General features: G+C 35.3%; 1 protein-coding gene across 1 annotated transcript; it reads left to right on the top strand.

The window, feature by feature from the left end:
- The first annotated feature begins 21861 nt into the window (after positions 1–21861).
- Positions 21862–23545, top strand: LOC132632127 (transcription factor MYC4-like). Its single transcript, XM_060347967.1, has one exon. It carries the CDS (start codon positions 22016–22018, stop codon positions 23456–23458), a length of 1443 nt encoding a protein of 480 aa, XP_060203950.1. The 5' UTR covers positions 21862–22015; the 3' UTR covers positions 23459–23545.
- Positions 23546–24962: the final 1417 nt, after the last annotated feature.

Below are 24962 nucleotides of genomic sequence, written 5' to 3'. Positions count from 1 at the left end.
TGGAACCAGATGGAAGAAGATACAAAGAATTTTGTCCGGAAGTGTGGCAAATGTCAAAAGCATGCACCGATGATACACTAACTGGGGATCTTGGTAAGGTACGGTTCATTTTATTTCTGACTGACTATTTTTCTAAATGAGTTGAAGCGTAGGCCTTTGAGAAAGTCAGAGAAAAGGAGATCATTGGCTTCATTTGGGATCACATCATGTGTTGATTCGGTATTCCCACCGAGATAACGTGCCAACAGTGGACAACTCATTGGCAAAAAGGTTAATAAATTCCTCGAAGGCTTGAAAATTAAGAAGATTTTGTCGACTCTGTATCACCCAAGTGCGAATAAGCAAGCGGAATCAATAAATAAGACCATTATTCAAAATCTAAGTAAGCAGTTGAAAAAATCAAAGCGCAAGTGGAAGGAAGTTTTTCCAAAAGTGCGTTGGGCATATAGAACGACCTCGAAATCGAGCACTGGTGAAACACCGTTTTCTCTAGTTTATGGTGCGGAGGCCTTAATTTTTGTGGAAGTCAGGGAGCCGAGCTTAAGATTCCAATACGCAACGCGCAAGTCGAATGATGAGGCTATGGCCGTAAAGCTTGATTTAACGGATGAACTTCGCGAGACTGCGTTGGCCCATTTAGCAACCTAGAAGCAATGGATGGGAAGATATTACAATCGGAGAATGAATCTTCGGTACTTCCAAGTTGAGGACTTAGTTATACGAAAAGTTACCCTTCACGCCAAAAATCCCAACGATCGGAAGTTGGGTCTGAATTGGGAAGGACTTTACAGAGTAACCGGAATAACTGGTATAGGCTCGTATCAACTAGAATATGAAAATGGCCAACAGCTGTAAAACATTTGAAACGTGGCACACTTGAAAAGATATTATTGCTAAGGTATGGATCGCTAATCCTTTGTGAATTTTTTAAAGTTACTTTAGTCAGTTGACCCTTGTAGGCACATACCAGAACAAAATTCAAGTGGTTATAATTAGGTATAAAAACATGTGTTGCAATCTTTTTCCCTTAGCTCGGTTTTTTCCCGAAGTGGGTTTTCCGGCAAGATTTTTAATAAGGCAACAATGTACAATATGTTACTTTCATATTGAAGACCAGTTGAGCGCTGGGGACTGCCTAACATTGACTTTTATGGTGTCTGACTTCTCCTGCTTCGAACACAAACACTAGGGGACTACCATACCCTCGACAAGTTTGAGGTAGCTCAAGGAAGCTAGATATGTTTTGCACTTTTTGTACTAGGATCTGTTGCAAGGGCCAAATGATCAAATGAGTCGTGCCCGACTAGTTTATTCGCTACGGCAAAAGCAGTAAAGATCAAAGGAGTCTTGCCTCAGTTTTTTATACGAGACAAATGTTTGAAATCAAAAGAATACTTCAGTTAAAACTCGTGTCAATTATACTCTTGCATGAATATTCACTTAACATCCCTAAGTAATTAATCTTTGGAGCTTGTGGGCTACCCTCGACTGGGGACTATCGTCACAAAATAGACGGAACAAAACAAAGGCATTAAAGTCATATTGAACTGAGACTAACTTGTAAAGACTTTAAATAGTATAAAAAGGTTAGAAGTAATTAAAACTTCAACCCATATGCCCAAAGTGATTTGGTGACGTCCGAATTCAAAAGCATAAAAGTAAGGCCCTTACATATGTCTTCAAAAGACAATCACCGGCAGAAAAAGGCACGGGATTAAGCGAACCTAAAACTTTCAAGTTCTTATAGTTAAGTTGGTTTGAAATTTCGTTAAGGCAAAACTATTTTAAAGATTTACTCAAGGTTGAGCCTAGTTCGTATTCGGACAGGGTAACGTTAGTAATGTTATCTGATTCAAAAGTCATTCATTTAATTTAAAATTTATTTAATTAAGTATTAAAAGCAGAAAAATGCTTGAAAAGCAAACACCGATAGAATAAAGTCGAACCAAAGCTTCCATCTCTATAAACAAAAGGCCGAAAGTTGACCTTGACAAACTTACAAATAAGTCAAAAGAAAAGAAAATACAAAGGCTTTCTAAAAGCCTATCTAATCCTCTGAAAAGGAATCAGAGCCAGAGCCTTCGGGATCATCCTCCGAGCTATCTCTAAGGAGTGCTTTCTGTGCTTTATCCTTGAATACCCTCACTTGCTTGATCTTGGCAGCGATATCCTCAATGCCATCCTGAGCTTCTTCCAAAGTAAGCCTCCGAGAATTCTATTTCATGTGCTCGGCCTTTAACACAGACCGAGCCTTGACTGCATCAATGTCAGCACGAGCCTGGTCCTGTTCAGCCAAAACTTACTGCAGTTGGGCCTACAGTTCAGCATTTCTTTGACTCAGGGTGTCGAGGGCATGGGTAGAAGTTTCAAGCTCACCCTTGAGCTCTTTGTTGGCTATGGCCTGATTTTTTTCCTTTTCCTGGGCCACCCTTAAGATCTCTTTCTCGGAGGCCCTCTTAGCTTCAATCAAGGTAAACCTGTCCCTGATATTAACAGCCTCGACCTTGAGGGAGTCTATTTCTTGCCTCAGTTAGGAGATGGTTACCTCTTGCTTCTCGAACAACTTGGTAGAGGCGGAGGCATCCTGGACAAGATTTTTGATGTCTGCCTCAAGGATCTCATTTTTCTCGGTCATATGCTCGAGGTCTTTCTCGACTCGAAGGAATTCCTTTTTAGCTTTATCAAATTTAGCTCTGAGGATCGAAGGAACACCAATTTACTGCAGCTGATCTTCTTCTAGCTGCAGGAAAAGTTTGAACTTCTCGGTTTCTCAGCCTTGGGCGTCCAATTGGCCCTGCAGATCGTCCATCTCCCGCATAACACGAATGAAACCTTAGTTCTCAAGTACGATAGACTGCAAAGGGAAAATAAAGTTAAAAATTAGCAGACCGTGAGAATTACTCGAAGCAAATAAAACTTTTGAAAGAATGGAATGTTTACCTGGTTGGCAGTGTGCATGCTCTCATTGAAGAGACATTTCCAGGAGACTCGACCCATCTTCTCTCTAGTGGATTCTGACACGAGGAGTCAAAGATAGTTGGCTACCCCGACAAGCCAGGACAGGAAACTGTTATCCTCGGAGATTGTGATAGTGGTCGACCTCGTCCTACTCGGATCAACGCTCGGAGCCGAGAAAGTGCCCACGAGCTTTGATCGCCAGCCAGAATCGAATTCCTTGGGGGACCTCCTCGGCTTTTGTAGAATAGCGAGCCGGCCAAACCCTTAGGCACCTGCTATCACAGCGGATATGGTAACAACCCCTTCACCGGGGAACATATTATCGAAATCTTCATGCCCGAAGGTATGGGCAGGAGGAGAAGAAGGAGTAAAAATATGGGCAGGAGGAGAAAAAAGAGTTGACACGCTTTGCTTGGCCCTCTTGGCCGCAGGCTTCTCTTCCGAAGTCATGCCATCCTCAACGATGACAGTATCCGCTTTAGGTACGATGACCTTTAACGGATCAGGGTGCTGGAGAGGTTTGACGATGGGGTCTGAAAAATTAGCAGTCGTTTCATCAGTAATTGGTCCGGCCAAACCATCCATGACATTCTCCTCCGAAACATCAATTGGAGCGGGGTCTTCCTCGGTGATAACAGTAGCAGTGGCGGCACCAGTGCCGACTTTCGCTATTAGAATATCATCATCCAGGAAGTCTATTAAACCCTGAACTCGTGAAGGGCCGCCAGCAGCCTTGGAACTTTTCTTTCTTTTTTGACCCATCGAAGGTGACTTTGGAGGCCTGGAGGATTTGGTGTTCTTTCTCTTCTTCGCTTCCGCAATAATCCGCGCTGAGTCCGATAGATCAAACACCAAACTTGGTGCGGAAAGGGCATCTGTTAGTTTAGGCCTTGGGGTTGATGAACCCTTCGGCAAACCTGAGAAAGATAATGTCGAAGTTAGGAAAGGAGATGAGCGAAGGAAAAAACACGATGCAAAATAGGAAAAAGATCTACTTACCATGATGCTTTGCTATCCATTTCTCGTCGGACAACTCTTTCCATGTATGTAGTTGGTGTGGGTACTGGCATATAATGCCCTCTACCTACGCGGAGGTTTTCTATTTCATGCGGGATGCAACTGCTGAAGTATAACAGAGTTAGATGAATAATTGAAAGCAAATGGAGAAAATAAAAGTTCTACGATGCTTACGTTTCATGTTCCACTGCTCGGGGAATGGCATGGATCTCGCTGGAATTCATCTCCGTGGTTTTGCCCCTGACGAAACGTTCCACCCAGCCTCAGTCTTTGTTCTCATCAACTTTGAAAGGATAGGGTGTTTTAAGAGCTTTACAACCCCACCACGAAAGAACCGCGAACTGTATAGCCAGATCAAATGGTGTAAAGTAAAGTCTGCGTTGACATTGTTCACCAAAAAGTAGAGACAAGTTACGGTCCGCTAGACGGACGGACCAATTTGTGCAAGGCAAAAGTTGTACGTTCTGCACATGTCGAGGATGACTTGATCGATCGAGGGGTCAAGTTTGAAGGTGAAGGGATAGGTGTATACGTTTGAGTATCCGACCCTAAAGGTGGTAATGTCGTCATCCAGACCCGAAACAACGATCTCGAATAATTAGTTTGTCCAACCATAATCAGTTCGGACTCGAGGAGGTATGTTTCCTTAATCGAATAAGGATAGCGTCTGACATCGTATCCTCTGTCGGACTTTTTGAAGTTGTTTGGACAATGAATTTGGTATCGAAGTGAGAGTGCGAGGGCAGAATATCTTGAGCCTGAGGTTCGAAGGAATAGACCTAAGCGCTAACCTTGGGTTTAGCAATGATGTCGGTCGCCAGAGGTGGAGAAGTAGCCAGTGAAGCGTTTCGGGAAGAAGATCTGGAGTTTGTTGCCCTATCTTATAAAGATTTGGTGATTTAGATGAAGATTTGAAGAATGGGATGAAGATATGAAGAATAAGATGAAGATTTGAAGATTGATATGAAGTTTTGAAGGTTGAGAAATAAAGATTTGAAAATTGATATGAAGTTTTGAAGGTCGACAGATGAAGATTTGAAGGAAAAAAAGAACAAGGTTGAAGAATCAAAAGAAGTTCGAGGAGTGATTATGTAACGACCCGTTTGGTCGTTAGTGTGATTTTTTCCCCCTCATTGACAGTTTCCGAGCCTCGTTAGTGTTTATTTCGATAGTGAGAAACCTTGACTTTGAGTAAGGACCTTTCACCGAGTGTTGACTTTTGGGTAAACGAACTCTTTTCGGATTTCGATTGATTTTGAGAGGTTCGTAGGATCATTTAGAATGCGTTGGTTGGATTGGTTCGGTTCCCAATGCATTTGGATGCATTGCGGGACTTTAGTTGGAAAGTTGCTTATTTGGTTTGGGAGTTGACTTGGTCAAAGAGGCCTTATTGGAGAAATCTGAGACCGCGGGTGAGTTCATAGTGCGTTTTTATGTATATTTGCATGTTTCATTTGTGTAATTTGGGTTCCGTATGATAGTCTATTATCGGGTTGGAATTGGCGAAACCAGAAAACTAGTTTCTAGTGTCCGATTTGTTGGTGTCTGTTGCAGCAACATCGGTGTGGCGGTGATGGTGCCGCTGGAACTGTACTGCTGGAGCGGTATAACTGTGGCCGAGACCTGTTTAATTCACTAAAACCCTTAGACATTTTCCATAACTTCTAAACTTGTTGTAAGCACTCTTGGAGGCGACTTGAAGGTCTAGAGAGACATTTTCTTCCTAGGGTAAATTTCCTAACCTTATATCTATCCATTATGATCTTCTAAACAGGATTTCGACCTTGAAATGACTAGAATCAAAGAGGGTTTTTATGGGTTTCATGTGAAGAAGGGTTAAAAACTAAATTGATTCTTAGATGATGTTCAATGATGAAATTATTGTTGTTTATGATAGATTATAATTTATCTATGCTTAGTAATCAATAACCCATGTTTATTAAGTTGAATTTCTTGAATCAAAACTAGGGTTCTTAGACCCAAATTGGGGGTTTTTCATATAAATGATGATTTTGAGAATTAATTGAGTATTCATAGGATTATAGCAATGGGTTTTGACCTTTTAGTACTGAAGTTGGTATTTTGACCATAAAATCCCCGTTTTGGCCTTAAGACCCGTTTTCCCTAAATTAAAGGGTGAATTTAACCCGAATAGAAAGTAGTCAATATGGATATCATTCTTCATGGTTTCTTACATAGAATTTACATGTGAATAAAGCTTGATTATTTGGAGACCCTTCGAAAGACAAGGAAAATGTGTGGGTTCGTGGCACCTGTTCAGCTGCCAGGTAAGTTACAGCTTCCCTTTCGATAGACTCCGGTTAGTTTCTCATAGTCATGTATTAGAAGGAACGGAGAATACATGTGTAGGAATTGGAGATTTGGGATGGAATCCTAGGATGGTATTGTTGTGTGATTTGTATGTTCGGGCTTGTGGCCTGTAAATTCTTTAGGATGCTTGATTTGGTTTTCGTGAGTATCGGTGGATTTTATGTGACTTGGGAGTCGTAGGTGATACCTATTTTCTGTGTCTCACGATGAGAATTTTCTGTAATATGTGATTAAGTGTGTTATGCTATTAATGGTGAATCTAGTTGATAATGGAAGGATAAAATGTATCAACGATTGCGATTGAGTTCCAGACTGAGTAGGAATGAATGCCTTGTAAGTAGGAGGTGAATTTACTTGTACTAAGCTAATAGGCTAATAAAGGAAGAGGGGTAATTGTATTGCGACTGATTTGATCTATTGTGTTGGCTTGATGCCACGAGTGAGTAATTGGTATTGAGAATTGTTGTTACAACTTGTTTGTGTTATGGTGGTAGCTTAATTTGATGTTGATACGTGGATAGAATTCCGTATGACTTGTGTAGATATTGATGATAGTGTTAGCATACCCTTGTTGGTATTGTGACTCTAATATAGTGTTAGCGCACCCATTGTTGGTGTTTGTGATTCGAATATATTGTTGGCGCACCCATTGTTGGTGTTTGTGATTCAGATATATTGTTGGCGTGCCATTATTGGTACATGTGATATTGAGCATGATTATTGATGTGATACATGCATTGCACGCACTCTCATTTTCATAATACACTGTTGAGATACTGATGATATTTGATGAAACACTTTGATGAGCTGGGCTCGATTTTACTTGAGTGACGTGAGAGGGATGATATTCGATGTTAGTTCCGGAATCGTTGATTGAGTGAGTGCATGGACTCTGTGGGTCCCCCAGAGTGGTGCCGGTGAGAACCCCCCGTAGGCAAAGATCCGGGGTCCCGTTTATGTGTTGGGCAAAGATCCGGGATGGATGGCACTTAGACTTCGCGAGTCACACTGGGTTGTGCTACCGAGATGTCGATATTTCCGTCCGAAGTACATGTGTACACAGCATTGGCATGACATTGCATTGCATTGCATTGCATTGCATTCATACATCATTGCATTGCATTGCATTGCATTCATACATCATTGCATTGCATTGCATTGCATTATGGCTTATTTGAGATGATTTAATGTTTACTTGTGATGTTGGATTAGGATTAATATATTGAGACTTGGCACAATTGGGATTAGATGCTACTTAGGCGATGATGTATATTAGTCTTCTATTATCTGTGAATTTTGCGGGTTGGTTTGTCTTGTGGATCGCTCGTAGTATCAGTTGTATGTTTGGCCTCTAAAGGATGTAGACTAAAAACGAATGGTATTAATGATATATTATTGTCGTGATATTGTTGTGGATCTAGCTTGTGGTTGTTAGCGGGAGGTGAATGAGTTAAGGGTCTTGGTGTCATATTGTGCGGTAAATAGACGTTGGACTTGATTTAGTTGTTGGTCATGTTTATTTGTGACTTCTTTTACTGATATGTGTTTCTAACCATTGTCGGCTTATGATACTTACTCAGTACTCGTTGATTGTACTGATACTGCTCTTGCTACATCCTTTTCGGGTGTCGAGTGTTTCAGGTGATTAATTGCAACATGTTCGGAGATGCGCAGTGCCTAATCTGAAGGCCTCATCCCACTTCATTCCGGGACGGAGGTTGGGTCTTATAGTGTTGTAATCTGTATCATTTAGTCGCTCTTGTACTAGTCTAGACCAGGTCGTGGGAACTTGAAAAGAGTCTTTATTTATTAACCGTTGTAAATATTTTCAATATTAGAGTTTATTAGGTAATTGATTTTCTGCTGTTAATTGTACTTAGTTATTGGAATATTCAAATTATCTTTACTTGATTCATGTGTTATTGATTGAGGGCTCACCTACCGAGGAGGGAAAGGTTGGTGCCCGCGCGATCCTAAATTTGGTCGTGACAGATTAATCGAGTGGTAAAATGTGAAAAGGGAAAGACTCACACTTTTATAGAGGGAGAGTAATTATGGCGAAACGTTCCAATCCGAAAAGAACCTTACAAGAGAAGATACCAAGGTTATCATTCCATTTCCCATCACTCCGATAAACTCTGGTTCGGGAAGTGTGAGGACTGTCTGTACACGGTAATAACCGATGTAAAATGTTGCGACCTCCCGACAAGAGGTCGGCGTAAAATATGAACGTTGACTTCAAGATGTGGCGTTGGTTTTAGTTCGGTGATTCGGATGAAATAAAGTCCGAGGAGTCGTTAAGCCGGAGAGATGCCAGTTAGCACAACGTGGGAAATCCGTTACAGGTTGGATTTCACGCCGCCCATTACGCCGACCATTACGCGCAGCTGTTAAGGCGTCATTAATAGTAGTAATTAGGATTAATTTTATCAGATTTTGAGGAGCATTATGACTCTAACTCTTGTACTATAAAAGGAGGTAAACCCTCTCATTTGAGGGGATCTGATTCCAATCTTATGTACTTACTCTGTAAAATTTCTTAAAGTTCAAGTTCTTTAGCAATTTGGCTCGAGAACTCAGCTTTAACGCTTTGCACCGGACCAGCTCTCAGTTACAAGCAAAAAACGATTCAGGCTATTTCTATCTTTGTTCGTTACATACAACTGATTGTTATTTCATATTTCATTACGTTAACGACTGATTAAACCACGTATCCTTTAAACCGCATACAAAATTCAATTGTTACCTTTTCAGGCGTAAACAGAAATTACTCAAGATTAGAAGGTTAAAATGCTAGAATTTGCTAAGAAAGTTGGGTGGAAAATGCAGAAACGAGATGAAGATCTGGTTAACAATTTCTCTGAGTTGAAAGGGTGTTTTAAAAGTATAGATGCATAATGACAAGAACACGTTCGGGAAGAAATTAGATCAGCACGACAACAACAATGGTAACACTAACAACAACTTTAATGGGTTGTGTATTATTAGTAGAAATGACACTCACAATAACAACAACATAGAATTCCATCATCATCATAATCAAGAAAGCGTCCGTGATAACAAGAAGGATATTCAAGGCATAATCTATAATTTTCACACAAGTGATAGTGTTGTTGCTAAGGTCTTCTTCTAATTAGATGGGGAAAGGGGAAGCAACACATATGTGATGGAAGCTAGACGTCACGCGGAGCTCTAGTGTGATAAGCTCGCCGGCAGTGCTGGTTGTGGAGCAAGCAACCCTGAGGGAGAGGAGATGGAAGTCTCAGGGTTGCGGGTCGGGTTAAAAAGAGGCGGGGGGTCTGGTAATTTTAATTGAAATCGGGTAATTTTGTGGGATTTGGGGTTTTCCATCCAATTAAGGGTATAGATATAAACTTTGTTAACGGCAGGGTTTTTTTTTGTTCATTATTGCTAATGGTAGGGGTATTTTTGTTTACTATCACTAACGAAGGATAAAGTTAGCTAATAAAATAAAGTAGAGGAATATATTTGACCTTTTTCCCTTATCTAAATTATAAGTATATAATATTATTAAAATAATATTTTTATGTACACCAAAAAAAAAAATAGTACTACAATAACTAAGGAATCTACTTACACACTGAGGGGTCGTTTGGTGCATGGTATAGGCTAGGATATTCAACACTAATTTTATGTATCCTATTTGGTAGAAGGTATAAATTTATCCTGGGATAAATTTATACCTCCTGCCAAACACGGTACAAAATGACGCATAATCCCAAGGGTGGGATATCTGATAACGTCCAAATCCACTCCTCAAAGAGAAAGTGTACACGGTCGTATGCAATATAATTTACCCAACTATGAGTCAGGGTCGATCCCACAGGGAACAATATGCTAGGCGATTAAGAAAGTAAGGAACTTTCACCAACTAAGCTAAAGCCAAACGATGGATAATATTTTGGTATTTTGAGAAAATTATAACTAATGCAAAAATGTAAACTAACCTAGAAAGAAAGTAAAATGATCAATGGATACAAGGGAAATTACTCTCAAGTAACGATCCAATGTATTTTACAATTTTACAACTAAGAGCGGGTTTATGTTAATAGATAATGATTTCTAAAATCTCATTGAAAGTCTTCCGACCAAATCAATGAATTTCACTCTAAGCTTTTCCAAGCCTTAGAGTGTGATATTGGGCACAATCAATTTAACCTCAAGTAACTATCCTCTTCCGAGCTCAAGTTATTTGATGGATTTGATGACCCAAATTCTTGTTAATTAATCTTTCCTAACCTAGATTTCCTCTTCCGAGCTCAATCAAAGTAAATGGGTGAGTCCTAGGGTTAGCTAATCCCTTTGGAAACATTCAAGAACGAGATTAATTAAAGAAACAATAACCCACTTCAATAGCAATAAAATCATTCAATACATAAGCAAAACAAGAGTTTCAAACCAAACTTTAATCAAGAATATTTTCATAAACAAGATTCAAGTAATGGAATAAATACTACACACTTAGATATACAATACAAACAAGGAATTGAAGAAAGGATTAAGAAATATCTCATTAAAGTGCTTCCAATCTTCTCCTCCAATGGTGTAGATGAAACCCTAGCCTCCAAGCTTGATGAAAAACTGCCAAAGATCCATAAAATTGCTCCCTTGTCTTCCTTTTGTAGTTGCCTAATTTTTCCAAGTTCAAAAAATGACAAAATATGCCCCAGATTTCAGTTTTTGCAGTTCTGCCCGTTTTTTGCAGTTCTGTCCCGTTTTTGCAAAACTGTCAAAAGTGGACAATTTTGCAAAATTGTGCAGTTTTTGTCCAATTTGGCCGCTTTTTGATTTTATTTTCGTTTGGTTTCTTCCGATCACTTCTAAATCACATAAACCTATAAAATGGAAGTAAACGACATTAAATGCACTATTTTTTCAATCAAAACATAGCAACAATCTAAGATTAAAGAAGAAATAAATTGGTAAAATACCAACTTATCAATATCTCACCTTATCTCACTTATCCCGGGATAATTTTATACCATCTTTTAAATGGTATAAAATAATCCCAAAAAATGAGATAAATTAATTTTTGAATTATAATTCCGAAATAATTTTGACTACCTATCAAATGATCACACAGGGTTGGTGAGGGTAAAGGGGGGAATCTAAAGAGGATGTGAAATAATTGTACGGAATACAGTCATCAACTGCCAAAAGTAAGTTTCACGTGTCCCCACTCCCTTCCATCAGAAAACACTTGAATCATTTGTGTCCACATATCCACTGATTTACTGTATAATATTAAAAAAATCTATACATCAAAATTAAGTACGAATAATACATGCCCCATCCCAAGTTGCACGATTCTATCTGACTAGAAATAAAATTTAGGAAATAAAGAAATTTCGTTAAAATTTATAGCCTAAGTAAATCATAGAAATTTATGTGATTATAAATTGTTTCATTAAAGATAAAATAAATATTTTAATGTTATCAGCCTAGTCTCTGTCAGTGGATATTGATTCATTTCCTAGCAACACTTAGGGGTCGTTTGGTAGCTGATTAGAGTTATGTGAGTATTAGCAATACATGAATTAGTTATAAGGAAATTTATGTATTGTTTTATGCAGAGTTTAGTTATTCATGTATTAGTTATTCATTTATAGCTATTCCACTATTTACCCTGCATAAAATAATATATAGATTTCCTCATAACTGATACATGTATGAGTTATGCAGGTTTCTAAATTGCAAATCAAACACTGCACTAATTTTATACATGAATAACTTACTCTATAACTAGCTACCAAACACAGTATTACTTATGCAATTTAATACACGAATAACTTATTCCTAACCACCAAACAACCCTTTAGCATCTACTCCAACCTTTAGAAATTGCACCATCAGTAAAGATAGATGTACTCGATGCCCTGCACAAGAGAGAGAGACCCGAGTCTTAGTAGCATTGCCAAATGGCGATTCTAGTAGTGAAAGGCTCATACCTAACTCGCTATGCTTGGCACGGTCCATGCTACGTAATTCGATTTTTTTTTTTTAAGCAAAACCACCAGAAAGGTGGAGATTTATTGATAAAGAAAATTATGTACATAGAGATTTGAAATACCCTTCATCGCCACCACCTTCCTTCAGAGGTAGCCAATTGGAATCTGGTACACTTTACTTAAATTATGAAGGTATTGTTTTTTTTTTTTTGTGATTAACTAAAAAGGGAAAAAATTCATATAAATTGGGGATGGATAAAATACTTAGTTAAACTTAATTCTTGAAAACTACGAAAGTTAGGTAAATATAAAATCACATCAAACAATTAGAACTTTCTAAAATAAATAAAATGTCATATAAGCCAAAATAGAAAAGAGTATTTGATCACAGTTGAACAATAATTGATTTTTCTCGTTAGAAGAATGACACTATCGACATACTGTTTGGGAACAAATAATCACTAATTTCTTGTCATGGTTATCTCTTTTTCTCAATTTTTTTTATATGTTGCTACACTCTAAAATGATCTTCTATATGTTCCGATCTAACATGATACTTAGGAGCCGTTTGGACATGAATCATACGTGGACATGCAATTTGGATTTCTTAAGTTGCAATGTTTTTTATAAACATAAAAAACCCAACAAGTTGTGAAAACCATCAAATTTTCTCAATTCTTATACAATCTTACCAAACGAATAAATCATAGTTTATAATAAAATTAATACGCTACTAAAAGGCCTTTCTAAAAAATAAAACATCAATTGATCAAACTTTAGTTCAATAAAAAGTCTTTCTAAAAAATACAACATCAATTGATTAAACTTTAGTTCAATAAAAAGGAAAATTTAACATGAATAGTAATGTAACTACTCTTTAATATAATCCCCCCACATGGTACGAAACAATCTCTTCCCACATGGTAAATATATCTACCAACTTATGAGCCTTTGTTTTACAAAATATAAACGTATGGGTCAAATTTTACATTTATATTTTTTGAAATCTTGATTTCAAATCCCAAATCATGCCTTTTTGGATGATTTGGGATTTCATCTCATGAGATGAAATCAAAAATGAAATCGCATGTCCAAACGTTGATTTCATCTCATAAGATGAAATCGCATGTTCAAACGCCTACTTATAAGGTATTGATAAAAATGTGTAGTGTTCTAGACAATTTTTTCGAGAATATGTGAAAATCTATGTAATGAGCTGAATGTCTCTGGTGAGATGGGTGTAAAGAGAAGGTAAAAGAGAGAAATTTTATGTTACAACATGGAGTGACAACCGATGAACTGACTTTTCAATTGTAGTAGTATAAATAAACGAAATAAAGAAAAGTTTGCAACGGTAAAAACTAAAAGTAAGTCGCATATTGCTTCTTGTGATATTAAAATTAACATAAATACGAAATTTTCTACTCTTGTATAATAAGAAAGATGATATCCAATTATTAAAAAAGAATTACTCCACCTGTTCCTTTTTACTTAACCCTTATAGTAAAATTAACTCTTCTTTTTTATTTGTCCATTTTAGCAAATTAATAGAGATTTATTATTTTCTTCCAATATCACCCTTATTATTATTATTATATAACTATATAAAGTTACAGTAGATAGTCTCATTATCCTGTCTTATTAGTAGTCGCATTATCGTAGTATAATTTCTTGTGCTCTGATTTATGCTATTATCTCTTATTTCCTGTGCTTTGAATATTCTATGTTATCTGTGTCACTTGTGTTACTTCATTTCCATATCGTTTTGAATCTCTTAGCCTTATCTGACCTCTTTTTATGTTTTTTATTGAGCCGAGGGTCTTTCGGAAACAGCCGTCCTACCTTGGTAGGAGTAAGGTCTGCGTACACTCTACCCTCCCCAGACCTCACGTTGTGGGATTTCACTGGGTTGTTGTTGTTGTTGTTGTTGTTGTATATAAAGTTACAGTAGTCAGACTTAAATTTTCAAAGCATAATTAATAAAAATAATTTATTAAAAATAAACTCCTAATAAATTACTACTATATAGAAGCATGGGTCTCAACCCATGCTTCGTCGTCCGTTAGGCCAAAAAAAAAGTGTGGTCCCCAACACCAACCAATATTAAAAAAAAAAAAAAAAACCCCCAACCAATATTAAAAAAAAAAAAAAAAGTAAAAAAAGTGGAACCCACCATCTCCAAATTGACGGGAAAAAAAAGTGGACCCCATATTAACAAAATCAAGCAATATAAAAAAAAGTGAATCCCATATTAAAAAAACAAATAATGTCAAAAACAAAAGTGCAGACTTTGTATTCGTAGCAAACACTAATATAATAAAGTTTTAAATACGGAGCACAAACTACAATGTTATATTAATTGTGTTTTGAACATAGCATCTCATATTGACAAAATCAAGCAATATAAAAAAAACTGTGAATCCCATATTAAAAAAAAAAACAATGTCAAAAAAAAAAGTGCAGACTTTGTATTCGTAGCAAACACTAATATAATAAAGTTTTAGATACGGAGCACAAACTACAATATTATATTAATCGTGTTTTGAACATAGTATATATATATATATATATATATATATATATATATATATATATATATATATATATATATATATATATATATATATATTATATGCATAAAAATAGTGCAAATTAATAATGTCCAAAAGGGTGGGCCCCATACTAAACAACACCAACCAATATAAAAAAAAACTATATAAAGCATGGGTTTAGACCCATGCTTCGTCGTCCGATGTCCCTTAAAAAAAAGGGGTGGGTCCCATACTAAATAACACCGAGCAATAAAAAAAAAAAAGTGAAACTCACCATCTCCAAACTCATAGGAAAAAAAAAAGTGAACCCCGTATTAAAAAAAATATAATGTTAAAAAAAAAGTGCAGACTTTGTATTCGTAGCAAACACTAATATAATAAAAATTTAAATACGGAGCACAAACTAAAATGTTATATTAATCGTGTTTTGAACATAGTATATGTATATATATTATATACATAAAAATAGTACAAACTAATAATGTAAAAAAAAAAAAGGTGCACCCCATAAAGGGTGGACCCCATACTAAACAACATCAAGCAATATAAAAAAAAGGGTGGAACCCACCATCTCTAAACTCACGGTAAAAAAAGTGGACCCCATATTAACAAAATCAAGCAATATATAAAAAAAAATGAACCCCATATTAAAAAAAAGATAATGTCAAAAAAAAAGTGCAGACTTTGTATTTGTAGTAAACACTAATATAATAAAGTTTTAGATACGGAGTACAAACTACAATGTTATATTAATCATGTTTTGAACATAGTATATATGTTACATCCGGTATTTTTATATATTCAAAAAATTCGAGATAACTTGACTTGTAATGAATAAGGCCATATTTGGACCTTACTTGGTATGAATGTGTCGATCGTGAATACATTGGTGTGGAATTACGAAAGGTGGCCAAGGGCAAAATTGAAATTTTAAAAACTTGCTTCATGAATTACAAAAATGTAACCAATTGGACTAAAAAAAAATAATAAAATGAGGCCCAACCGGCCAAGATGGCCTTTGGCCCAAGCCCACCAATTAGTCATGTGACTAATTATATTAAGGGATAAGCTCTTAAGAAACTTCAAGAGAAATAAAGAACAAACAAGAGAGAAAAGAAGAAGAGGGCTACGGCCAAAGAGAAAGAGAAAGAGAAAAAAAAAGAAAAATTCTTGGAGCCAAATCCTTGGTTCAAAAATCCATTTTTTGTGGGATTATTACTAAGTGCAAGATCCTCTACAAAGTGATATAATTATTTTGGCAAGAAAGTAGTTTTGGTGGCAAGTGAAGAACTTGAAGGAAAGGTAAGGATTTTATGCTTTTGTTATGTTATGGAAGGTGTATGTATGTTGTAGTGTGTGGAAATGAATGAAAATCATGAAAGTTTTGTGTGTTAGGATTGTATGCTTGTTGGCCGTGAGTATGCATATATATTGCATGCCTATGATGACTTGAATTCATGTTTGAATCTTGTTGTAGTTATAGTAGAAATTGTATTGGAAATGAAAGTTGAATGAATTAGTGGAAGTTGGAAAATGTAGTGTGTGACCGTGTGGTGTATGTTGATGATGGAAGGTGAACTAAATTTTGTTAGTATGATAATTGTGTTGATTATGAAGTGAATGAAAGAATAATCGTTTTTGTTGTCATGGAAAATTTGTTGTTAAGTCGTTGTAGGAAGTTATACAACTTTATGGTAACTTATGTAAATGTGGAAATGAAAGTAGGAAGATGCAAATTATGATTATTATTGATGAAGTTGGAAGATAGAAATATGTCATGAACATATATGCTAAGGATTGGAAGTTGTGGGTGAAATATGACTTTGGTAGTAAGCTTGTATATTGTGTATACCTTATGAATATTTTGTGAAAATGGTATGATACGCCTCCGAAGCATGTTGTAATGACCTTGATAAGTGATAAATATGAAAATGGTAAGATTGGTTTGGAAATGTAAGGTTGGAATGAAAGATGTTATGTTAAGTCGGAAAGATGGCTAGTTATGCCATATTATGTGTTTTGTGATATTTGATGTTGTTATCGATGTTGTTGTTGAATGGTTGGGTTGCTGTGTTGATATATTGAGCCGAGCTAAGTCTCGGGGATGTTATATATATAGGGAAAATGCTGCCGAAATTTCGGTAGGCAAGTATGTAACAAGTTTGGATTATTGAAAAGCTTGAATTTGACTTTTGGCAAACTTGACCATCTGTAGATTCTGGACGAAATTGGAAGTGAAGCTAAGTGAGTATAAGGCGTTATTGAGGTATGTAAAGCCTTCCCCTTTATTCTTAGGCATGTTCTGAATGCAATAGGCTCGGCCGCGAGCCTTAAGTACGACTCCTTTCCTCGGAATTCGAGATGGAAATCCGCTCCAATTCCTTCAGTAAGATTGAATCATTTTTCTTATAACTTGTCCCTAAAGTGAACTTTTGTATAAAAACTTTCCTAAACGGAGTCGGAATACTTCCATATGACTATGGATGACCTCATAAGGTCTATTATCAGTAATTTACGTATGTCGCCTCGAGTTGGTCCGAGGTGGGCCCACGGAGCCCCGATACCAATTGTATGATCTAAATTGTCTCATTTCTGTCCGATTTTCACAAGTAACCTCTGGACTATTATTCTGATCACGATATGACTACTTTTTATATAAATCTTATAAAATGGTTTTGACATATGGAAATCTGATTCTGGTAATAATCTGTCGTGCCTTCCCAAGTAGGATATAGGCGCGTATTATGAATACCATCCGGATACTCTGATTTGACTCGCCGCTTGGCATACTTCAGTTTGATTGAGTCTGTATGTGTGTGGTTTCTCATTAATCTGTTCGTGGATGTCTCAATGCTTCCTTCACTGCGTCCCGGGCCAGGTTCTGTTGTCGTGCATATTCCTCTACATTGTTCACCGCGTCCCTCGGTGTGCGGGCCGGGATCTGTTTATATCAGTTTGATATTATGATATGTGTATGGGGATGGCGGCCAGGATGGCACATTATCTGATTCTGTCTGTCCACCGCGTCCTGTACTAAGAGGGCCGGGTTCTGTTTACCGCGCCCCCGTGACAGGGTCGGGGTCTGTATGTATGTATGTATGTATGTATGTATGTATGTGCTATCAGCATTTATAAAAGCACATGACTCTGTATGACTCTGCATGCATAATTCTGTCTGGCACACGTCTGTCTGTCCGTATGTATTGTGATTCTGTCTGTCCGTATGTATTATGATTCTGTCTGTCAGTCTAGACCATGATTCTGTCTGTCCGTCTGGATTGTGACTCTGTCCGGTATACTTCCGTCTGTCTGTTCGGCTTATGATTTTGTCTATTATATTTCTGTGTTTCTGATCCAGATTATGATTATGTTTGATACATTTCCGCTTTACATACTCGGTACATTTTTCGTACTGACCCCCGGTTCTTCGGGGGCTGCGTTACATGCCCGCAGGTACAGGCGCACCTGGAGATACACCGCCAGTCTAGGACTCAGATTCTGCTATTTTGAAGAGCTCCTTTGATCCGGAGCGAATACTTTTGGTATATATCTTCTGACATCTGTATATTCTGTATGTATGACAATTCTGGGTACGACGGGGCCCTGTCCCGTCATCTGATTCTGTATGTCTGTTAGAGGCCTGTAGATATGTATGTGGGTTACGGGTTACATCTGTTCAGGTAGGTGCGTACGATTTTGTGACCCCGTCTGCTATGTTAGCCTCATCGGCTTATGCAAAAGAGTTTCAGTATGCATATATATATATATATATATATATATATATATATATATATATATATATATATATATATATATATATATATATATTTTCGCGCGCGCCGTATCTGTATTGGCTTGAATCTGTAAACACATATTTGAAATATTCTGTCTGGTACGCCGATTCTATCAGGTAGGTACGTATGGGTATCCAGTTAGGATACCAGTCGCGGCCCACGGGATTGGGTCGTGACAATATATATATATATATACGCATAAAAATAGCGCAAATTAATAATGTCAAAAAAAAGTGCACCCCGTATTAAAAAATTAAACAATATTCATGTAATTTCCAAAGTATCTCATTAAGTCAACAATGATGGATTCATTGCCACGTGCGTATTCGTAGCAAACACTAATATAATAAAGTTTTAAATACGGAGCACAAACTACAATGTTATATTAATCGTGTTTTGAACATAGTATCCCATATTGGCAAAATCAAGCAATATAAAAAAAAAGTGAATCCCATATTAAAAAAACAAACACTAATATAATAAATTTTTAGATACGGAACACAAATTACAATGTTATATTAATCGTGTTTTGAACATAGTATATATATATATATATATATATATATATATATATTATATGCATAAATTAGTGCAAACTAATAATGTCCAAAAGGGTGGGCCCCATACTAAACAACACCAAGCAATATAGAAAATAAAAAACAATAAAAAAAAACTATATAAAGCATGGGTTTAGACCCATGCTTCGTCGTCCGTTGTCCCTTAAAAAACATAAAAAAAGGGGTGGGCCCCATACTAAATAACACCGAGCAATAAAAAAAAAGGAAGAAAAAAAAGTGGAACTCACCATCTCCAAACTCATGGGAAAAAAAAAAGTCGACTCCATATTATCAAAATCAAGCAATATCAAAAAAAAAAAAGTGAATCCCATATTAAAAAAAATATAATGTTAAAAAGAAAAAAGTGCCGACTTTGTATTCGTAGCAAACACTAATATAATAAAGTTTTAGATACGGAGCACAAACTACAATGTTATATTAATCGTGTTTTGAACATAGTATATGTATATATATTATATGCATAAAAATAGTACAAACTAATAATATCCCAAAAAAAAAGTGCACCCCATAAAAGGTGGACCTCATACTAAACAACATCAAGCAATATATAAAAATAAAAAAAAAGCGGAACCCACCATCTCCAAACTCACGGTAAAAAAAAAGTGGATTCCATATTAACAAAATCAAGCAATATATATATATAAAAAAAAAAAAAAAAAAGTGAACCCCATATTAAAAAAAAAATAATGTAAAAAAAAGTGCAGATTTTGTATTCGTAGTAAACACTAATATAATAAAGTTTTAGATATGGAGTACAAACTACAATGTTATATTAATCGTGTTTTGAACATAATATATATATATATATATATATGCATAAAAATAGTGCAAATTAATAATGTCAAAAAAAAAAGTGCACTCCATATTAAAAAATCAAACAATATTCATGTAATTTCCAAAATATCTCATTAAGTCAATAATGATGGATTCATTGCCACGTGCGTATCAATTCATTAGTGGGAGCAAATGAAATTGCTTTTCTTCAAAAGGTTAAGTAGTCAAACCATACAATTTTCTTTCTTTTTTTATATTAGCCTGAGATCTAATCTAGATATTAAACTGTTGTATTTGCTATTCCGCCATGTCATTTATTTGTTATGTTTACTAAAATAAATATACTTAAAATATTTATATTTTAAAATAAGATAAAATTTAATTACTTTTTTATTTTTATTCTTACTCTAATAAATGTGAAAAGAGATTAATGTCGTAAAAAAAATATCAAATGGAGATCAAATAATGAATAAGGTAAATTAGTCAAATTATAATTCTAATCGACGCTTTCTAAAAAAAACCATGCAAAAGACAACATGACAAGTAAAATGAGCTAAACCAAGAATATTTACCAAAAATAAAAAAATAGTATTTCTTCGTTTAAATAGAAAATCAATTTCTACTTTGTTTCGTTTTAAACATGTAAAATTAATTTAATAATTTGAATTAGAATTATCCAAATCAAAATTTGATAAAAAAATAATAAGTATTTTACACCTTTAAATTAATCGAATTAAAATTGAAAGTATCAACCGATGCTTAAATATTACTATTGTTTTATCTCAAAGAAAGAAAAATAGTTTCCTTTTAAACAAGTCTTCTCTTTTAAAAAATATTAATAAATTTGCCGATTTTGTATTCGTAGCAAACATTAATATAATAAAATTTTAGATACAGAGCACAAACTACAATGTTATATTAATCGTGTTTTGAACATAATATATATCTATATATATATATAACTACATACACATAGATGCACTATAATCTAAATTTTAATTTAAGACTATAAGATTCAAAAGTTTCCCTTTATTTCTTAAATTCTGTGTTCGATCAAACTAAGACACTTAAAATGAAACAGAGGGAGTAGAATATTAAATTTTCAACCTAACTCATGTCTAAATGCCTCACAATTTTCCAATTAAAGATGTGCCAACGAAGTATTAATGCAGCACCACTATTTCTAATCTAACCTTTTATTTTCATGAAACATAATAACGGAGGGAGTACAATATTAAATTTTCAACCTAACTCATGTCTAAATGCCTCAAAAATTTTCAATTAAAGATGTGCCAACGAAGTATTAATGCAGCACCACTATTTCTAATCTAACCTTTTATTTTCATGAAACATAATACTGCACCGGTCGTTTAGTACACGATATAAGGTGTGATATTTTAATACTAACTTTGACATTAATTTTGTATCATGTTTGGTAGAAGGATAAATTTATACCTTCTATCAAATAAAGTATAAAATGAAGCTCATACTTAAAGATAGAATATCCCACTCAGAGCCTGTTTGGATGAGCTTATGTCTATAAGCTACAAACAGCTTATAAGCTAAAAAAAATAAATTGGGGTAGTCTAACTTTTTTTTTTTTTGGCTTATAAGCAGTTTTCAGCTTATAAGCTGCTTTAGATAAGCTAAGTCAAATGGGCCCAATTATTTTTTTGAACTTATTTTAAGCACAAAATGACTTTAAGCTGGCCAATCAAACACTCAAAAAAATTGAAAACAGCTTATAAGCAACTTATATGCCAATCCAAACGGGCTCTCAATCTCATTAATGTTCGGATTATTTTATAGCACCTTTCATATGGGACAACTTTAACCCAGAATTATAATACTGAGATGGGATAATTCTGTCCGCATACCAAAGGACCCAACTATTTTTTTGCACACTACGGTATTTACTAGTATAGCCTAGACCAGGTTCTACATATCTAGGTAACACCATCTATTTGTTTCCACATCTTCATCTTTCTTCAATCATTCACATCTCAAAAAAAGAAATTATCAAAGACAAAAAAAAAAAACAAATGGATGAACTAATTGTCTCCTCTTCCTCATCATCCTCATTTTTCATGCCAAACTTACTTTCTCAAACAAATCAACCTTCAAGCCTTCAACAAATGCTACAACATATTCTCAAAAGCCAAACAGAATCTTGGGCGTATGCTATTTTCTGGCAAACATCGAACGATGACGATGGTCGGCTTTTTTTAGCTTGGGGTGATGGTCATTACCATGGTACTAAAGTGAAAAAAGGAGGAACAAATAAAGCCAGTTTACAACAATCAACAGAGAGGAAAAATGTTATTAAAGGTATACAAGCTTTGATTAGTGAAAATAATGGTGAAATAGTTGAAGATGGTGATGTTACTGATGCTGAATGGTTTTATGTTATGTCATTAGCTCAATCTTTTTCTATTGGTGATGGTGTACCAGGTAAAGCTTTTAGTACTGGTTCATCTGTTTGGTTAACTGGTTCTCAACAACTTCAGTTTAATTACTGTGAAAGAGCTAAAGAAGCTCATGTTCATGGTATTGAAACTTTAGTATGTATCCCGACTTCAAACGGAGTTCTAGAACTGGCTTCAAGTGATATAATCAAAGAAAACTGGAACTTGATTCAACAAGTCAAGTCCATGTTCTCTTCAGCTCAAGAAAATATACTTATTGAAAAACACATTTCTTTCGCTGATTTTGGTTTTGCCACTGTCTTACAAGAAGACGATGTCAAAAATAGGGTAGAAAAGGCGAAAACAGCGGAGAAAACAGAGGAAATTGCGGTTTCTGCAGCAACCACGACTTTATTTCAGGATTCTGAAAATTCGGGTGATTCCGATTGTCAAGTACTTTCTGAAAAGCCGGTAGTGGAGAAAAAAACACCGAAAAGAAGAGGGAGAAAGCCCGGGGTAAGTCGGGAAAACCCGTTGAACCACGTGGAGGCGGAGAGGCAGAGGAGGGAGAAATTGAACCATAGATTCTACGCGTTACGTTCTGCTGTACCACATGTCACGAAAATGGACAAAGCCTCGTTGTTATCTGATGCTGTTGCATATATCAATGAACTGAAATCAAAAGTTGATGAATTGGAAGTGCAACTTAGTAGGAAACCAAAGAAAATGAAAATAGAATCTATGGAAAGTACTACTATGGAAGCACTTAGTACTACTACTACTGCAACAACAACAACTTCTGTGGATCAAATTAGGCTTAATTCTTCATATCCAAATGTTGAAGTTGAAGTGAGGATTTTGGGTCCAGATGCAATGATAAGGGTACAATCAGAAAATGTGAATTATCCATCTGCAAGATTAATGAGGACACTTCAAGATCTTGAATTACATGTCCATCATGCTAGTATTTCAAGTGTTAATGATTTAATGTTACAAGACATAGTTGTTAAAGTTCCTCAAGGATTGGGTACTGAAGATGGATTAAAAATTGCTCTTCTTAGAAGCTTAGAGCAGCAGTAGTAGTAGAATGTTGATTAATTAATTATGTAGTAATGTTGTTTAATTTTTGTGTCCAAGTAGTTATGAATTTCTTCAGTCTTTTTGTAATCTCTCTTTTTTTTTTTTTTTTTTTTTTTTTTTTGTAATAAATCGTTTCCTTCATATAATGAGATGCATATCCGGGTATAGCAAAATTTTTGTCATGTAAAGAAGATGCATATTGTTGCAACTTCAACATTATGGACAGCTCTTTTTTAGGAGGAAATAGGATTTTTTGGCCTCTTACAATTTGAATAATTTTTTTTTATCTTTTCAAATTTCTTATATTTTTTTTTTCATATCTCTTATGTGTAAAAAATAAAAATTTCTCGTAAAAAGGTTATAAAATTAAAAAAAAGTTTGTAGAGGGTCAATAATCCATTTCTCCCCTTTTTAGTATATTTCTCCTATTTTTAGTGATGTTTCTGATACTAAAAATCAGTAAACCACCATGTGAGATGTTTCAAAATAGGGATGTCACTATTCTTAGGTGGAGCTAAAGTTTATAGGTTTTGAACTGTCACTAAACACGTAAATTATACGTGTTATTGGATTTACAACTAAATATAAGCTTTTCTTTTACAACTAAATATAAGCTTTTCTAATATAAAATTAAGTCTGAACCAAAACTAATAAATCCGTCCAATCTGTCACTATTTGCCCAGTTGTTGGCATAATTATTTATTAAAAAGATAGGGTATGTGTGTTCCTGTTTTTGTCTGATAATAACCACATATGTTTTCTTTATTCCATGTTTATGTTTTTTTTTTTTTTTTGATATTTTTCCATGTTTATGCGGTTTCTATATGGAATCCTGTTATACCTGACCCCACTACTAAAAGACACAACTCATTTCCCCCTTTTTCAATATTATTCGTGCTTTTCTGAATCCTCCAAGTCTCAAAACATGAAAAATACATGTGCTTAAATTATTTTATTATACATTAAAGTCAAGGTCATTTAAACTCGTTTTTTCTACTGATACAATTTATGTTATATTATTCATTTGGTTTGGTTGGACCATTTGGTTCTTCTTCCATGATGTTAAAATCCACTAGCAGAGCGATAGTACAATTTATTAGATGTAGCTGCTAATCCTAGGCCGTTGCTTTATTTATTTTTTTGTTTTTTTTAGGATTTTCATTCACTGACATGATTAAAAAATATATTACTTCAGTACTATATTATGTTAACTTATTTAAAAGGTCATCTTTAGCAGGGAAAAATGTTAAATTTTGCCCATGTACTATGCAGGATTGCTCAATTTTACCGTTAATCTTATCCCATCATTAGAAAGAAAATCTTGTTTTTGTCCTAGACTACTGTTGGAACACTGATCTAAACATAATTTTAAACCACATCCATTTCATCCTAGAAATCGTTAATGACAAGAGTAAATATGAGATGAGGATCTGCTAATGGTAAGGTATGATAGATCTAAAATTTATAAAGGGAAAAATTGAGATATTTCTGATAATATCAGGGC

Source organism: Lycium barbarum, chromosome 1 (genome assembly GCF_019175385.1).
Source record: "Lycium barbarum isolate Lr01 chromosome 1, ASM1917538v2, whole genome shotgun sequence".
Lineage (NCBI taxonomy): Eukaryota > Viridiplantae > Streptophyta > Magnoliopsida > Solanales > Solanaceae > Lycium > Lycium barbarum.
This window is presented reverse-complemented; position numbering and strand designations above follow the sequence as displayed.